General features: G+C 57.6%; 1 protein-coding gene across 2 annotated transcripts in view; it reads left to right on the forward strand.

Moving 5' to 3' along the window:
- POC1A (POC1 centriolar protein A) overlaps nucleotides 1–1,855 on the forward strand; it is a 114,250-nt gene extending 112,395 nt beyond the window's left edge. For both annotated transcript variants that reach the window (XM_060164021.1, XM_060164020.1), the window contains one exon: nucleotides 911–1,855. In XM_060164021.1, the coding sequence (XP_060020004.1) occupies nucleotides 911–1,009 (99 nt within the window). In that variant the 3' untranslated portion in view covers nucleotides 1,010–1,855. The remainder of the gene's footprint in view (nucleotides 1–910) is intronic.
- The last annotated feature ends 16,502 nt before the right edge of the window (nucleotides 1,856–18,357 follow it).

The raw sequence follows: 18,357 nt of genomic DNA on the forward strand, positions 1-18,357 counted from the left end.
AACCAAGCCTGCTTCATTCACAGTGGACTTGCCCAGGGCCGGGTGTGGGCCTGGACACCACTGCCCCTCTGTCAACACTCTGTCCAAAGCCAGAGGAAGGGGGCAGCTTTCTGCAGCCTTGTCTGGAAGCCAGGTTCACAGGCCAGCCGTCATGCTGGGTATGCAGGAGAGGCCAGGGAGCAAAGGCTCTGCCTCTGGAAGTCAACATGACAGGCATTGTCATGGTGGACAACATGGGCACCATGCTGTCACCTCTCAGTCTCCGGGACTGCTGTGAGCTTGGCATTATCCTTCCCATTACAGAGGAGAAAATGGGCTCAAAACCGGGGAATTAGGGCCTAACCCCCAAACAGCACATTCCTGCAATGGTCCTCAGTGGACTCGGACAGGCAGAGGCCCTCCTGGGCTCAAGGGCCTGGGAAGCCCCTCCAGGTGTAGAGATAAAGGGCCTGAGGTGTGGGCAGGACCCAGGTGGGGCGCCTTCTTTTGTGGTTGCGGTTTTCTCACCTTTGGAATGGAGATGCTTGACGGTCTCTGGTTGGTTATGGACAGAGCCCGGCCCACATGAGCAAGTGGTTCTGCTCTGGAACTCCAGGCTAAATGCCAGACCACCAGGGCTGGGGATTCCTCACCCTTGGCTGTCTTGGGCAATGATCGAGGACTATGGGACCTGCTGCCTACTTTCCCTCACTATGTCCTTCCCGCTGCCCAACAAACATCAGAGAACAACCATCCCGAACCAGCAGGAGTGGACATGAAGACCAGAGACAAGGCGCCAGGAAGGAGCCCTGGGTGGGAAGAGCTGGCATTTGTTCAGCGGGCTGAGACAGCTGAGCGGGACTGCCTGAGGGCATCCCCAGGGCAGCCCGATGGCCCCTCCATCCTCTGAGCTTGACCGTTTATTTTGCAGACAGTCTCCATCCTGGAGCAGCGGTTGACACTGACAGAAGACAAGCTGAAGCAGTGTCTGGAGAACCAGCAGCTAATCATGCAGAGAACACCACCATGATCAGGGGAGCAAGAATCAAGAGCTCGGTCGATTTGGGGGGTGACAGGCCGGGGATTTGTACTAGGGAACTCGGGTAAATAAATAGAGGGGATTCAGCTCTGGGAATCACATCCATCCCAGAGCCCCAGGGGTCCTGCACCTCTGCCCTCCACCCAAGCTGTCCGCACCTGGAGACTCTCCACTTGGCTGTGGGAGGCCCCACATACCCACAGATGACCACGTTTAGTTTAATGTGAAGGAGCCACTTGAAAATGTTTGCTACCTTGGAGTCCTAAGTGGAGTCCACTTTTCCCTTACGAACCTTTCTACCGTATGACTGGCTTCCCCCACCGACCTTTCCCAGCGTAGAAATGGACTACTCATTGGTTGGATGAGCCAGGAGTTTCCTATAAATCTGACAAAAGGCCCAAAGTGGGCCCATCTGTGTCTGATTTACCCAGGAACAAGCACTCTGGAGAGGGGGGTGGCTTTGCAGTGGCCTTGATTTCTGCCCCACACATGTTCACTGGGGCCTGATGGCTTCCTCCTCTGCATGCATGAGGGCAGAGGAAACTGAACATTAAAATGGACTTGATGGAGCTCGTCAGTGAAATGGCTTGTTCTGAGTGAGACCTAGTCCCCCCATCCCCAGGACCTATAAAGGGAGAATGAAAATGGCTTCTTGGGAGGGCCCCTGCCAGGATCACCTCTGAAGCCCAGCACACCCTGTTCGCAGCCATTCGGGGTCTTCAGGAGCAAGGACAGCCAGAGCCCCTGCCTACACCCTGTCCCTCTGGCTGGCCTGGCTGGCTGCTTCAGCTGAGACCTGGAGGCCTCAGGCACCTGCCTTTCCTCTTGCTCGTGAGGGTTCCATAGTCAGCTTCCCCTGCATCCTTGCAGGAAAGCCAGGCAAGTGTTTCCCATATGTCTGGGTGTCGTCCATGCCTTATGCATTCAGCTTCTTGGGGCCCAGCCAGCCAGAGAGGTATTTACCCTCCAACACACCTGCCCTGCCCTGGGGCCTGGGGGGAGGGCGGTGTTAGATCTTCCCGGGAGCTGTCAGTACCAAGCAGCTAATGAGGTTCCCAGCCTCTGCAGCTTCCAGGTGGGAGCAGAGTCTGAACACCTAAGAGCTTGGGCTGACAAGAGGCAGCCTATGTTGAGTACCGATGAACGACAAGCCTGGAGGAGCTGCCTCTTCCACCTGGATGGGGAGAGAGCTGTAGTCTGCAGTTAGGCCTCAGGCTCTGCCTTTGGTCGAGCCCTGTGACCTCAACGTGGTGACATAACCTCTCTGAGCCTCAGGTTCTTGTGTCAGGTGGTGGTGGTAACCACCCCACCAGGTGGCGATGAGGTAGGTACTTAACAGAGGCCCGTGGCTCCCCGCCCCTATCAGTCCCTCTAGGACGATGTGGGAAGAGGCTGCAGGCTCAGGACGCTTTGGAGGCCCCCAGGAACCTGCTGCAGTCTTCCCACGTGGCCCTGCTAGTGTGTAGAAGAGCCTGGAAGTCCTGCTGGTCTAAATTGGCAGGTAAGACCCTTGGCTGTCTCGGGAGGTCATGGGCTCCCCGTCCCTGGAGGCTTTTAGGGAGTCTGGGCAATGCTAAGTCAGCTTGCTCAGAGGGGACACAGCTTGTGGGGCCAGGCTTGTCATCCCCTCCCATGCTGGCTGCCCTGCCACTGATGAGACATTGGCTGCCATGTTGCAGCCAGTGGAGCTGGAGCTCCCAGGTGTTGAGGCTGTGGTGATCCAAGCGGCCAGGCCAGGCGAGATCCTCTCCAAAGACACAGATGGTGCAACAGGACAGGAGCAGGGTCTCCAAGGCATTGTGTAGCAGCTCTGCTCACAGGCCAGGCAAGGGTTGCCACCCATCGTGTCTTCAGTTTACACCAGGATCAAGTTTCGAATTTTTCTCTGAAATCTCCCTTTCTCTGTGGGAGAAAATGAGGATTTTTGAGGGTCTGCTAGGGATTTGGGAAGTGGGCTGGGAGGTAGTGGTGTACTGTTTTCCCCTGGAAGTCCCATCACCATTGTCAGATGTAAACAGTCTGGAGAGGGGTACTCACCACCACCCCCACACACAGCACAACCCTTGTCTGGTAGGACAGTATTGTCATGTCCTGGGACAGTCCGACCTGGACCCTCCCAGATGGAGGCGGGCCAGAGCCGTGGCCATGGGCTTCTGGGAGGGCTTTGCACGAGTGGCCCGGGCCAAGCCCTCCTGAGGGGTTTCCTGCCACTCACACCTGCCTTGACGGAGCCACCAGACAGATCTGGAACTGGGGAGAAGGATGGTTCTTGGAGAGCTGCATATGTCTTTAAAACAGCACAGAGACCTGCCATCTCCAAGCCTGGGGGTCAGTGTGTGTGACCTCGCCAAGGCAGAGCTGTGAGGGCTCAGGCTCACATTTGGCCATGTTGTTCCCCAAAGAGTTCCTTTTTTAGCTCATGTGGGGCCTGACCCAGGACCTCACTGCTCTGAGAATCTAGGGGCCAGGTTGCTCCTGGCGGGAGGGAGACAGAAAACCCTAGGGTGCTCTGACCGCTCTGGGGACTGTCTAGCCTCAGTTCCAAGCCCCGCCCCCGTGAAGGTGCTGCAGGCCCCCGAGCTGGGCAACATGGTCTGGGCTGGTGGCAGGCAGGACTGACTATGGGGGGGTTGGGGAGGGGCCCTTATAAGCACAGGAGGAGTGGGGAGGCCTAGCGGGGCTTGAGGTGGCTCGGCCCAGTTGAGGGCCACATGACAGGGCCTGTGGCGTCTCCCCAGATGACACTCCCTGCTAGCCCTCCCAGGCAGCTCCCCTGTGGCCGGGGGCTCTTCCCCATCCCCCACCCATGCTGCCAAGCTCAGAAGCAGCCCCTGGAAATGTAAATGCCTCAGCTCAGCCGTCATCTCTCCTAATTTTGGATTTTGGTAACTGAGCTCCCAGAAAACCAAATTGCAATTTTTTTTCTTTTTTTTTTTTTTTGTGCTAGGAAGATGTGTTTAGGTTAGTGGGGTTTTGTTAGGAAGTACATCTCAGTGGCAGTTCCCAGCCCCCACCCCCATCCCTTCATCCCCTAATTTTCCTAACATGTGAAGTGAAAGAACAGGTGTCTGTGATTTAAATTGCAATCCCCCACCTACCCTGTGCCAGATCCTCAGGGTTCCAGGGATGAATCTGTACTCCCTGCCGGAGAAACTGAGGGAGGCAGCTCAGGTAGGCTGGAAGACCAAGCCAGAAGGCAGCAGCTGAGTCCAACCCCTGCCCATGGCAAGCCTGCCGCCCTTCATTACTGAGTCACCACTCCCAGGGGTACCTGACAGACTAAGTGCTGATGGATCCCTGCAGGCCTGTGTCCCTCCAGAGACTTGAGTAGCACGAGCCAGCCTGTCCTGGAAACTGCCATTCTCCCGCCCAGCACCATCCTTGTCCTCTGTCCCATGGTCTCAGCGGGGGCGCGCTGCGTGACGGCAGGCTGGCAAGAGGGCGGAGCAGGGGAGTCCGGGTCGCTCTGGGAGTCAGGGGCACCACCAGAGTCCAAATCCCGGCTCTGCCCCCCGCTGACCTTGAATGAGCTCAGTAACCTTGTGGAGACCATTTGTGAGCTAGTGCCCGTCTCATCAGGCACATGAGGCGCTCGGAGGGAGAATGTGCTCCGTGTGTGACTAGAGGGAGACTTCTGGCGGGTCCGACCCCTTCCCTGGGACTTGGCCTGTATGTCCATGGGGATGGAGTCTGGTGGTCCCAGAGTCCTTCTGGCTCTGAAATTCTGGGTGGCCAGGGTTACGGTCTCTTGACCCCGTGGCCCGTGCTACGGGGATCCCCAGTGGTGAGGAGGGAGTTGGGCCGGCAGACAGCCTTGCCCCAGCTGAGGAGGCAAGCCCTCCAAGCCCACCTCTTCTGCTGTCACCAAGGCCGAGGCCGCCACTGGGGCCAGCACAGGCTTGCGGGTGGGTGTTTGTGATTGCCGGGAATCCCGGAAACCCAGCCCGCTGAGCAAGCGCAAGCATGGTGAGTCACACTATCCCAGCTCCCTGTCATTACCCTCATCTTCCTAAACGATCTGCTCAAGAGGGGCCCCTGATGGCTCCAGCCTTAACTGGTGGGTGGCCATTTAAGCGGGACAGAACTGGGCCCCGGGGTTTTCTCCAAGCACCCCCTCTCCACCCCACCCCGCCCCATGCTGCCGAGGAGGGAACCACCTTGCCAAGGCATCAGTGTCAGGCAGGCGGGCCCCTGCTCACTTCCTGTGAGCATCACCGCCCTGACACAGGGCCTTGTCCCGTTGCTGAGTGGCCTCCAGCCCTAGCACCCCGGGCTCACTCTGCCGGCCACTCTGGGGGAAGTCTCTCTAGAGGCCCAGAACGTGGGGCGCTCACAGCCATGCTCGTGCTCGAGATGAGACTGGAGCCAGGCCAGACAGCCTGGGGCAAAGCCATGAGGAAGCTTTCTGTGCCGGCCCCTCCTCCGCTGTCAGCTGCTGTGTGGAAACACTCTCCCCGACCCTATTTACAGAGCAAGGCTGGGGAGTGGTTTCACTTCAGGTGAGGCCACCTCGAGCCCCTTCTGCCTGGGCGATGCCTGTAGCAGGAGGCCTCCCCCCGCCCCCACTGTCTCCTACCACCCATGAGAAATCTGAGCACTGTCGGAGGGGGACCTGGGCAGGAGAGGAAGTCACATCTTCTGGCAGCTTTCCTTTCTCAGTCCTAAGCTGCTCTTGCAGGCACAAGTGCCTGTTCCTGAAAGTGGGACTTTGATATCTCTCATGGGTGCTCCGTGGGCAGAGGCTTGGCCTGCAGGAGTTGGGCCCGTGTCAGCAGTGTCACTCAGCCAACATACTGACATCAGCCCCTGGCCATCTCCATCCTTCCTCAGCTGGGCACCTGGACTCAGCTGAGGAATGGAGACTGACTTCAGAGCTGTGGCCGTCCCTGAGCACCTGGGGCCCACGTTCACCCAGTCCATGTTGTTCTCCTGGTCTCAGGCCTGGCCAAGGGCACAGGTGCCCTGCAGCTGCTCTGCTCACCTGGCCTCTCTTCCAGATCTCTGCCCTGCCCCTGCCCTTCCCTGGCTAGGCTCAACCCAGGGCCTTGCCTTGACCTGGCAGGCCTCTCTGGAACCATCCAGCTCCCCCAGAAGCTCCTGTGATGCCCCACCCCACCTCTGCACCGAGCCCCTCAAACTGACCCCAGCCAGAGCCACCCGAGGACATGCCCTCATGCCCAGGGTTGGGATGGGAGTGCTGATCGTGTTCCCCGGGGCCAGCACACCCCCCACCCCTACCCTCACCCCCAGGATCATTCTCCATGACAGCTGCTGCTGGATTGGCTCCCCCAGAAGCCTCTGGAACTTGGAGCTAGGGAAGCAATGTAATTAGTCTTCCCAGACCCTCCAGGCAGCAGCTCACATGTGCCTGCTAACTGGAAACAGAAGGTGCTTTCTGTTGCAGAGGCCTGGGCTGGCCCGCGTCTGGGCTGCTGCTGTGGGACTTCTTGGCTGCAACTCTGAAGTTGACCTTTGCTCCCAGGATTGCCCTGGTTCTGGGGTTGGGTCCAGTTCCCCTCACAGTTGGGGTGTGCTAGGGTCATTTGTGAGGTTCTACAAGGATGCCCATGCCGTTTGAGACATGTCCCAAAGTCTCCTTTTTTTCCAGTTTTAATATTTTTTTATTGAAGTATAGTTGATTTACAGTGCTGTTAATTTCTGCTATATGGCAAGGTGATTCAGCTATACATATATATACATTCTTTTTTTAATGTTCTTTTCCATTATGGTTTATCATAGGATTTTTGTTGTTGTTGTTTGGGGCTGTGTCAGGTCTTAGCTGCGGCATGTGGGATCTTCGTTGTGGCACGCGGGATCTTTCATTGTGGCATGCGGGCTTCTCTCTAGTTGTGGCCCACAGGCTCCAGACTGCATGGGCTCTCTAGTTGTGGTGCATGGGCTCCAGAACACGTGGGCTCAGTAGTTGCACTCCGCGGGATTAGTTGCTCCGTGGCATGTGGGATCTTAGTTCCCCAACCAGGGGTCGAACCCATGTCCCCTGCTTTGGAAGGCAGATTCTTAACCACTGGACCACCAGGGAAGTCCCATATCATAGGATATTGAATATAGTGCTCTGTGCTATACAGTAGGACCTTGTTTATCCACTCTACATATAAAAGCTTACATCTGCTAACTCCAAAGTCCACTCCATCCCTCACCTAACCCCCTCCACCTTGGCAACCACAAGTCTGTTCTCTATGTCTGTGATTCTGTTTCTGTTTCATAGATGGGTTCACTTGTGTCATATTTTAGATCCACATATAAGTGATATCATATGGTATTGGTCTTTTTGTCTGACTTACTTCATTTAGTAGGATAATCTCGAGTTGCGTCCATGTTGCTGCAAATGGCATTATTTTGTTCTTTTTTATGGCTGAGTAGTATTCCATTGTGTATATGTACCACATCTTCTTTATCCATTCATCCATCGATGGACATTTAGTTTGTTTCCATGTCTTGGCTATTGTGAATAGTGCTGCTATGAACATAGGAGTGCATGTACCTTTTTGAATTCTAGTTTTGTCTGGATATATGCCCAGGAGTGGGATTGCTGGATCATATGGTAATTCTATTTTTAGTTTTCTAAGGAACCTCCATACTGTTTTCCACAGTGACTGCACCAACTTACATTCCCAACAACAGTGTGGGAGGGTTTCCTTTTCTCTACACCCTCTCCAGCATTTATTGTTTGTAGACTTTTTGATGATGGCCATTCTGACTGGTGTGAGGTGATACCTCGTTGTAGTTTTGATTTGCATTTCTCTAATAATCAGCGATGTTGAGCATCTTTTCATGTGCCTATTGGCCATCTGTATTTCCTCCCAAAGCTCCTGTTGGGATAATTGCCTCTGGTTTGGGGGAACCTCAGCTGTGGAGGCCCCTCTGGTGAGGGAAGGGGGCTTAGGCTGGGGCAGGTCAGGTGAGAGCCCTTCCAATCTGCCCACCACTCCGGCCATCCTGAGCTAGCCCCACAAGGAGCCAGGACCTGCTGAGATGATGCCTGCTCCTTTCCTGCCTGGTCTACTTCTGCCCTTGGCCCACTCCCTCTGTTCTCAACATAGCAACCAGAGTCGGCTAAGCTGTAAGATTAAAAAATAATAATAAAAAGAAAACTTGTAAGATAGTTCATGCCATCCCTGCTCACCCCCTTCCAGCAGTTCCCCAGCCTCCTTCAAGTATAGGCCACAATGCTCACCACAGCCAATAGGCCCTACTCAATCCTGCCCATTCCCCCACCCCCATCTCCTACCACCCTCCACCCTCCCTTCATGCCCCTCCCACCACGCCAGCCTCCTGATTATTCCTTGGACACACCAGGAACATTCCAGCCCCAGGGCCTTTGTACCTACTGTCCCTACTGCCAGGAATGCTCTGACTTTACCTTTCTGTGCCTTGGCCTCCTCATCCACAGCATGGGGTAAGAGTACTGGGGTAAGCACTGGCCTCACAGGGCTGCGGGAAAGATTTGCTCTCACAATTCACACAAAGCCCTAAGAACAGACTTTGTGCCTGCAGGGCTCCAATCCATGGCCTGGGGAGGTGGCTGGAGGTGGGTGGGGGCTGAAGGTCTGGGCCCCCAGCATCAGAATGCTACAGGCCAGCCAGCTGACTACAAGGCCTACTCCAGGCTCAGCCTTGGTCAGCTGACTAGAAACCTGGGGTTCAACCAGTGTTCCTGGGAGGGACACCCTTTGTACCCCATGAGGCCCTCAGTCTGCTCCCTAACCACCATGGGTCTCTCTCATTGGACACCCCACTCCACATGCCAACATGGCTCCTAGACAGCCTTTTCCTAATGAGGCTTCCAGCCACCAGGCCAATCTGAATGGCCAGGCATGGCCCCCACTGGACAGGGAGGGAGGGTGGGGCAGCCATCCCACATGCCAGGCCTCCCTGCCCACCCGCTAGCCGAGAGGGGCAAAGGTGGGGGTCAGGGCTGACAGGTCAGTGGCCTCGCTGCATCCAGGGCTCTCTGGTTGGGTAGGGGTAGCTGGGCTGGATCTGAATGAGGATCTTGCTGCTGGCCAGCTGGCTGGCTGTGGAGGGGCTTCATCATGCCCCCACGGGCCCTCCCACCCACCTGGTTCTATCCTGCCTCTAATGGCTCAGAACCCCAGTCAAGCAGGGCCAAGGATTTGGGGCTTTTTCTGCCTGGAGAGGAGTGGGCCCTCTAAGGGGTCTCCCCCCAAGACCGCTGGCCTGGGGGCCTCCTGCAGGGGCTGGGAGCCTGGCAGCCACCTTGTGGGGTTGGGCACAAGACTTCTGGGGAGAGTCTTCCCTCCACTCCCCCTCCCCCTGGCTTCCTCCTCCAAACACATGTTTCCAGTCCCCTCTCAGGCCCCTCTCCCCCTCCCCCAGCCCCTTCCCATTTCCTCTCAGAGGCCCTCACTCGCATGTGGAACTCATTAGGAGACCCTCAGAGCTTGTAACCCAACTCTGGCCTGGGCTTGAGGAGGGGGCCCTGTCCACAGCCCCCATGCTGAGAGGACCAGCCTCCCTGTCTGGCCCCTGTCTGGCCCTGTGCAGCCTTGAGCTAGAGACCACAGGAGCTGGTCATGGCCAAGAGCTGGCTGGTGCTGGTTGGGGGAAGCTGGCCAGGCTCCGACTCATCTCTTCCCGGTGCCCATTTAATCATCCTAGCCTCCCAGGAGCTGGGCTGGGGTGGCAGTCGGACCTGCTGGTGAAAAGCAGACCTCAGGGCGCCTAGAGCCGGCCAGAGGGAGGGTGTGGGGTTCTGAGCAGCTACTTGATGATCCTCAGCTTCTCATCTGAACATGAGAAAGGAAGTCCGGGGAAGAGAGCATGGTATGAGCAGCCACTGGGCAAGACAAGGCTATTTTCTCTCCTGAAGGACAGGCTGAGTGCACGGTCCCACGGGCTGGGAGTGGAGATTATGCAAAAAACTGATGCTGTGGTCACCAGAGTTTGGGAAATGCCAGATGAACAAAATTAAGCCAGCTATATCCCTGCAGGACTTCTCAGAGCCTTTAACACACTCCTATGCTATGCAGCTGGGGCCACAGAGTTCACAGTGTTTTTCAGACATTTGACCACATGACCCTCTCTATGAGGTGGGCCTAGTGTTCTATGGATCCCACTTTGGACAGTTCTACAGGGAGAGCCCTGAGGAGGCAGGAGCCATGGGTCAAAGACCCCTGATGGGAAAGCTCCCTGAGGGTCAGAGCAGGGGCTGTTGTCTGCTGGGTCTGAGCGAAGGGTGGGAGTCGAATGGTGGTGACAGCTAAGGAAGGGTGAGCAGGAGGCAGCAGGGGGCTGGTGTGGCTGAGACTTGGAGGTAGGACCAGGCTGGAGCTTGGCCAGGGCCTGGTGATTCCGCTTCCCTCCCTCATGGCAGGTGGGTAGGCAGGGGTGGACACAGAGGCAGAGGCATGAGGCTGGTGGGCAGGGCCTTGCCCCATGGGGTGTTGGGCGTGTCCGTGGCCCCACATCAGCCTCAGGACAGGGCAGCCACCAGCTGCAGGTTCAGAAGAGTTGCTGTCTCCTCTCTGTTTCTCTTCCTGTTGGAGCCAGCCTCTCTGCTCAGAGTCTGTTCTGCCCACACTCCCCGGCACAGCTGCTTACAGCCCCCGTCCCAGGCCTCCCCTCCAGGACTCCTTCCCACAGGGGTCACTGCCTGCCCCCGGGGCCCTCTCCCCACTGTCCAGGCATAAGAGGGCTCAGCAGGGGGACATGAGCTCAGCCCTGGACCGGAGCCTTCACACAGCATGTTTCCTCCTGCCTCAAGCAGCCTCGCATGGTGTACGGTACCCCATTCTATAGAGGAGGAAACAGGCCTGGAGAGGGGAGGCCGGTGGTGGAGTCAGCATTACAGGCAGGCTCCCCAGTCTCCACCTCTCCCATCTTACCCATGCCCTGTCCCAACACACATGGCACACTCACACCTTGGTCATCTGAGGGCCACAACGGGTTGTCCTGCTATGTCCAGCGCAGGGTCTGGCAGGTGGTCAGCACTTGACCTCGTCTGGTACAGGTGTCAGGCCAAGGCACTCCTGCAGTGCATGGGGGTGGTTGGGAGTCTGTGCCCAGCCCCTTAGGCGAAAGAGACCCTTCCCTCTGACAGTTCTGAGGCAGAACCTGCCTAGCTGCCCCGCACCCCTGGGAGTTAGGGTAGGCAGAAGGTATTGCCCCACTTTATAGATGAAGAGGCTGGGGCACCTCCAGGGGCCACCCAAGTCCACAGCAGCACCCCAGATCCGGGGGTTCCAGCTGCCTCCTACGTGGGAGCTCTGTGTCCCAGTAGTGCTCATGGCCTGGGGAATTCAGCCACTCCCCAGCCTGAGTTCTTGGGCCTGGCCTGTTGTTTCTGGGGAGGTTTTGACAGAGAGTTCCAGCTCTGGCCAAACTGCCTTCTCAATGCCTCACCCCCACCAGCCCTGGTCTCGGAGCCACCCCTATGGCTCAGGCCAGAGGGCTGTCCCATCTGGCAGTGGGGGTCAGGGCAGTGCTGGCTCCTAATGGGAGACTGCATGAGCCATGGCAAGGGGCAGGGAGGTGGGAAGGGGGCCTTAAGCAGAGCTGATCCCTGGTCCTCCCTGTAACAACCTCAGAGGGCCCCATGAGGAGCCCTCAGAGTTCACTGGTCCTTCTTCTCTCCCAGAGGACCCTAGTCTTTGCAGGGAGGGAGTATCCCAGGTTTGAGGGCATGTGCCCCTCTGGCAGGAATAGGGCTGGGTGAGGCCACATCAAGAAGGGGAGTTCCCCAGACTGTTTCCTAGTGCTGCCACCCGTGCCTGCCTACCTGAGAACATGGCACGTAGAGCTCCAGGCGACCGCCGGACAGCTGAGCCCATATGGGATGGTGTTGGGCATGAAACCTAGAATAGGGCTGAGCGCTGAGGCCTCAACACAGCAACCTTGTGTCAGGGCCAGGCCAGCTGGTTCCCAGGCCATTTCCCCAACCTCATCTTGGTCACATGATCACCATCACTGTCACCATCAATGCCTTATAGGAGGAATTCCTGAAAAACGGCTGTGTGGACTGATGGGGAGGGGACCAGACAGGCCCAGGCTGGCAGTAGGCAGATGCTAATGAGGCAGTTAGGCCTGGCAGCTACAGCGAGACCTACCAGGCACCACCCTTTGGCCCACCCAAAGCAGACCCAGCCCAGACCCCTGGCACATCCGCCTGCCAGGTGCCCTGGGAATTCCCAGCCCCCTTCGCCCTCCCAGCCTCAGAGGTTGGATTGGCTTTACTGTCAGGAGCCTGCCACAGCTGGCTCTCCTAATCAAAAAACCATAGCTGGTTTGGCAAAGACGGACCAGGGCACCACCCCGGACTCCATCATTGCTCCTTGCCTTTGCTCTGGCTGGGAATCCCTGCCCGAGTCACCCTCCTGCCCCCCACCCCTGCTCAAACCACTGGGGCTCCAGGCCCTTCCTGGCAGAGGTGGCTTCAGAAGGATCAGAAGCTTCAAGTGGGAGGCCAAGGGTGATACGGTGGCTAGAGGCCAGCAGCCAGGGACCCCTGCTCCCCTAAAGCCCTGGCTTCCATCCCTCAGAGCCCCAGGTGGGCTCATGAGGTGCTGCCCACAAGCCCTAAAGTGTCATAAAATGGAGGGGAGATCAGCCCAGGGCAAAGATTCTGGTGAGCGGCATGCAAGAGGAAAGGGCTCGCCTTGACCTATGACTTTGGGGCAGGGAACCAGCCCAGCCAGACTTACCTGAGTCCTTTTCCTCTTTCCTCTGCCTTCCTCCAAACCCCAAGGAAATCAGAGCCAGCTGCCTGGTTTCTTGGGGCTGTTGAGCTGTTTCTCCTGGCCCTCTAGGGATGACCTCAGTGTCAGCAGATGGGGCTTCCCCCACCCATCCCAGCCCCTCTTCCAGGCTTGAGAGTGGTGGTATGCAGGACTGGAACCCAGGCTTGGGACCTGAGGGACCCTTGGGTCCACCAGGAGGTGGGAGTTTGGGCTCAATTTGCAGAGGAAGGATAAGCTGCACCAGAGTTGTGGGTGGAGTGCTCTCTCTGAAACAGGGAAATTGAGGCCTGCAGCCCAAGGACAAGGATGAGGCCCTGCCAGACATGGTGGGAGTGGGGAGCCATCCCTTCATGGTAAGAAGCCTTCTGACTCTGGGCAGGTCATGCAGGACTGGCTGAGGCCCAGGTGGAGAATGGAAGTGAGAGGTTTCTGGAATCCTCCAGTGTGGCAGAGAAGAGCCAAAGGCATTTTAAATCACAGGACCATGTGCTCATGGCTGACAACACAGAGTCCAGAAGAAAGGCGGGATCCCACTTCCCGGTGCCCCCCCTGGCTCTGGAGGATGAGCTGGTTTGGGGGTAAGGATAAGCAGGTAGTCAAAGGAAAGAGCCAGGACAGGAGGGCTCCAACAAGCAGACCCGTGAGTGCAAAGGCCCTGAAGAGAGAGCAAGATGATGTAGGGGCCTGGGCTGGGCAACCAGAGAATCCTGGACCCTGATGGGAGGCGAGGAGGTGGGGAGAGGGGCCGTGCCAGATCACTGAGGGCCATGCTGGCCTGTGCCCGGATGGTGGGAAGCTCCAGAGCAGGGGAGGACCAGGTCTCATTCTCAAAATATCCCTCTGGGGCTTCCCTGGTGGCGCAGTGGTTGAGAGTCCGCCTGCCGATGCAGGGGACACGGGTTCGTGCCCCGGTCCAGGAAGATCCCACATGCCGTGGAGCGGCTGGGCCCGTGAGCCATGGCTGCTGAGCCTTGGGGCCTGTGCTCCGCAACGGGAGAGGCCACGGCAGTGAGAGGCCCGCGTACCGCAAAAAAAAAAAAAAAAAAAAGATCCCTCTGGCTGCTGGGTGGGGAGGCTGTGAAGAAGGCTAGGGAGATGGTCCACGGGAGAGATAGGAGGGCCTGGACTGGGTAGTGAAAGTGGACAGATTCTGGGTAGGAAAGGATTAGCCATGGAAGTAGAAAGAGCATTTGATAGCACACATGCTATGTGCAGGATACAGCCCCCTCTCCTTATGGGGCGAGTAGCTTGCCCATGCCCCCACCCTGGCAGTGTTGGCCCCCTTCCACCCCAGTGACGGGAAACAGCTGGTAGAGCAAGGGGTTCCCTGTAGAGCCTGGAGCCAGGTGAGAGCCAGCTGGAAACCCCTGGGCTGGGAGAAAGGAGCTCTGGGTTGTTAGTCTGGGGCCCAGCCCCCTGCCACAGCTGGGGTTGTAACCATGGGCCTTAGTTTCCCCACCTGTCAAATGAGTTGACAGCCCTCCCAGGGCTGGTGCAAAGCCTGGACACGGGGCCAGAAGGAAACAAGACTTGAAACCGTCAGGTGGGCTCCTGATCAGTAAGACCACAGGTGCCTGTGTGTGGGAGCCCCAGGCAGGCATATCCACCCTCCTACCAGACCGTCCTTCCCACTTGCTCGTGTTTATGTGTTTCCTTCCCATCACCTGGGCCACGATGACTCACCCCAGGCCCCATGGGTAAGTGAGTAACTGGCTGGGGCTGGAGCCAGGCCCTTGGGCAAGACATTTCCCTTCCTAGGCCTCAGTTTTCTCATCTGTAGAATGGACAGACAAGCCCTGCTCTGCTCCCCTCACTGGGGACACGGGGGCAATGCGGGGCTGAGTTGGCGAACACTGCACTGGCATGAGGGCCATGGGGTAGGGCCTTTGTGCTGGGATCAGGCCTGCTTGACATCAGTCCCAAGTCAGCCAGCCCCGAGCAGGCCTTGAAATGTTCACTTGCCCAGGCTGACCAGCCCAGCAGACCCCCATACTCTGAGGGGAACCCCATGCCCAAGACAGCTTGGAACAGAGGGCAGTTGGGGTCATGAGAAAGGCCTGGCTGGGCCCCAGGACTCTGCATGACCACGTGGGGGACTCCAGTGATGAAGGGAGGCTCACACAGGGGAAGTCGCAGAGGGGAGGCTCCACTGGGTAGAGAGTGAAAAATGCTGGGCCCTGCAGGGGAGGACTCGGACCAGGAGCAGACTCTGCTGAGGTTAAGCAGGGCAGGCTTCCTGAGGCCATGGCCCCTCAGAAGCTGGAGACAATTTCGGGGGTAGGCATGGAATGAGGAAGTGTGTGGAGGCAGGGGTGCTGTGTCTGGGCACCGAGTAGGAAGCAGGAGGTGGTCAGAGTGAAGTGAGCTGGGGGTGGGGACAGAGAAGCATAACTGGTCTGGCTATGGATTGAGACGTTAGCAAAAAGGTTTTACCTCCCGTGTCTACCACAGTTGATCACCTGGTCCTGCCTGCTTGGAAGGGTTTTCAGGCCAGAGGATGGTTCAGCAAGTCCTGTGATGGACTAGTAATGCCTGCCAGGGATGAAACGTGGCCGAGTGGTGAGTCTTCCACACTGAGGCAGGCCCCAGTGGGCTGGTGTGTGGCTGGGAAAGGCATGCCCCAGGGAGTCCACCTGGGGAGGTTGGCCAAGGGCCTGCAGTCACTGCTGGGTGGGGAGCAGGGAGAGAGGAATTACATATGTCTAGTTCCCCCTCTGAGGTCCCACTTCACTGCCCTGCACACTCCCTTGCTCAGGGCAGGTGCTCAGAAAATGAGCCTGAATGGGAGGGGAGGCTCCTCCAGAGGCAAGGCTCTCTTCGCTCTTCCCCTCCACCTTCTCCAGGTGGCTTTGGGGAGTTCCCAGATCTTCTAGGCCCTGGCTTCCATCCTGCCAGGTTTTGTTCTCTGATTTTCCTGGGTGTGGCCCTCTCTCTCACCTGACCTGCCCCAACCTGCCCTGACCTCCTACCCCCTCTGCCCCAACACCTGGGCAGGGCGGGGAGAGGGTGGATAGGCTGGGCCCCCAGCAGCAGAGCTGTCCCAGGCAACAGCTTCCCTGTGCCATGCTGCCATCACCCAGGGTCTGGCAGCCCCCTGCTGGGAGGCAGGCCGGGATGGACTTCTGTTCCATCCAGAACTAGTCACCACAGAGATCCCAGCAATGGCCAATATGGAAGGGTGAGCCCAGGTGACTGGAGGGCTGTGGGAGAAGAACATGGATTCCATCAGCCTGTAACAGCCTCTCTGGGTTATCTGTCTGTGGGCACCCCTCCAGCAAGAGTGGCAAGTGGCCACACATACAGGGTCTGTTGGCATGTGTGCATGTCACAGTGAGTGTGTGTGTACATGTGTACTGTACATTTCTGCACTCGTGCATAGGTCTGTATTTGTGTATTTCTACGTACACGCTTATGTGCCTGTGAGCATATATGCATGTATAGGTAGATCTATGGGTGTTTGGGCCTGTCTTATGTGTCCTTACGTGTGTGTGTGTGTGTGTGCGTGCGTGCACATGCATGGATGTGTACAGCCAGGAGTTCTGTGCAGGGCAGGAGAGTTGCCAGGCTTTTCACAGTCCACTCCTGGCCTGGCTTAGACACTACTTGTTCTGACTGTAACCCAGGCAGGCACCTCACCAAGGGATGCGGGAGAAGCTGTCCCAAGGGTCAGGGGCAAGCATAGTGACCTCTAGTCTGGGTTTCAGGCAGGGCTCTGATGGCACATCTCCCCCAGCCTAGTGGAGCTGCCCTTGGCAGAGACTAGCTCTGTCACCAGCAGCAGGCATCACGGACTGGAGTGCCCTGCCCCAGCCCCTGCTCCAGCCCCTGCTCAGCTCTCATAGTGGGAAATAGACCTTGATTGGAAAGCTGCCCTCCTGGAAGCAAGCAGGAGCTCATCCCAAATTTGTGCTAGCCTCTTTAGGGTAGGAGGGCAAGAAACTGACCCTCCTCCCCTCCTGCCCCTCCAGCATATGCCATTCAAACATGCTGGCCCATCTCTAAGAAATCCAGGGGCAACAGTGAGAAAAGGAAAGTCTGCTTCCAAGATGTTTAATCTATTCTTGGTGACACAGCTCCTAGGTCACCATGCCATGTGGACATGTGTTTGGGGGGGGGGGTGGTACACACCAGTTCATATCTGTTCAGTTCACATCAAACATCCCACCATCACAGCTAAGCCTTGCCGGGCTGGGAAGCCCCCTTCTCTGTGTGGCTCTGGGGCTGGATATGTGCAGACAGGGTAGGTAGCTCCAAACGTGCCTCATGGGTTTGGGCCTGGCAACTGGGGGATGAGGGATGAGACAGAGACGGCAGGAGGAGAAATGGCCTTGAGGAGGGGCAGGCATACCATTGGACATCCAAAGGGAGAAAGTCTGGTGGGCGGTGTAACCATGACTGTGATAGAGTCCAGAGCAAAGTTGGGGGGCAGGGGTCCTGGGATCACAGATCAGGGGGGCTAATCTAGCCTGGAGGATCAGAGGAAGCCTCCCTGAGGGTGACACCTGAGCTGGGATATTCTAGAAGGCAGGCAAAAGGTGAGGGCGAAAAAATGTCCTGACTGAGGGAAGAGCATGTGCAAAGGCCTGGAGGGGTGTGGGAGAGGGGTACAGCCCGCAGAGAGTTCAAACACACCCCACCCGCAGCTCCCCTCCTGAGACCCAATCACCCCCAGGGACTCACACCTGTTCTGGGGCCCCCCTGCCCCTCAGGGAGACCCTAGTGAGTGGGGCACCTCTCCCAGGGGCTGCAGGTGAGGGAGGGTCTGAACCTTGAAGGGCAGGAAAGGCCACATTCCTGAGGAGGAGGAATGTCTTTGATCCCAAGCTCTCACCCAAGGTACCAGGTCCCCTCTCCCAGTATCCTTGAGGGAGGGTCACAGGTGCAGAGCAAGGCCCTGGGCAGGGGCAGCTCTGGCCTCTTGCTGTCTGACCATAGGCAAGTTCTTGTTATGCTCTGAGCCGTGTATGTCAGAGGGTTCTGTGTCTGTCCCTTGCCCCCTTCCCTAACACCCAAGGGCAGCCCTGCTGGGATCCACTTTACGCATTTTGTCTAGCGGTTCAAGACTGTAGGCAGGGCTTCCACTCAGGAGCCAAGGCTTTGGGGCTCTCCTCCAGCCAAGGTGATGGGGGCCCAGGACCACTGCAGCATCTCCCATGGTCAGGCTAATTCTCTTCCACCCCTTTGCTCCCCCTGTCACCCCCTCCCCAGATGCTCTCCCTTCTCCTGTACTCAGTCAAACCCTGCCTCTTTTTACATCCCTGCGGGAGGATGCCCCCCACCCCCCAGGGAGTCTTCCCAATTCACAACATCCTCACAGGTCTCTCCTCCAGGGTAGCTGTCCCCGCTAGAGGAGTCCAGAGGGTGAGGGAGACTAGGGAGCCATCACAAGCTAATGTGAGGGGTGGTGGGCCTCCTCCCCTCTTCCGGGAGGGGCTTCCTCGCGCACGGGGGATGGAGACTGGGGGGGCACGGTGGAGGGTCCCCTCGCAGTTGTGCCCCCACTAGTGAGAACAATGGTCAACTCCTCATCAGGCACTGCTGTAGGCGAAGCTCCAACAGGCCCCCAACAAGCCCGTTGAGGAATGACTCACTGGCCAGCAGGTCCCCTCCCTTGTGGGTCTG

Source organism: Lagenorhynchus albirostris, chromosome 10, assembly GCF_949774975.1.
Source record: "Lagenorhynchus albirostris chromosome 10, mLagAlb1.1, whole genome shotgun sequence".
NCBI classification, from domain to species: domain Eukaryota; kingdom Metazoa; phylum Chordata; class Mammalia; order Artiodactyla; family Delphinidae; genus Lagenorhynchus; species Lagenorhynchus albirostris.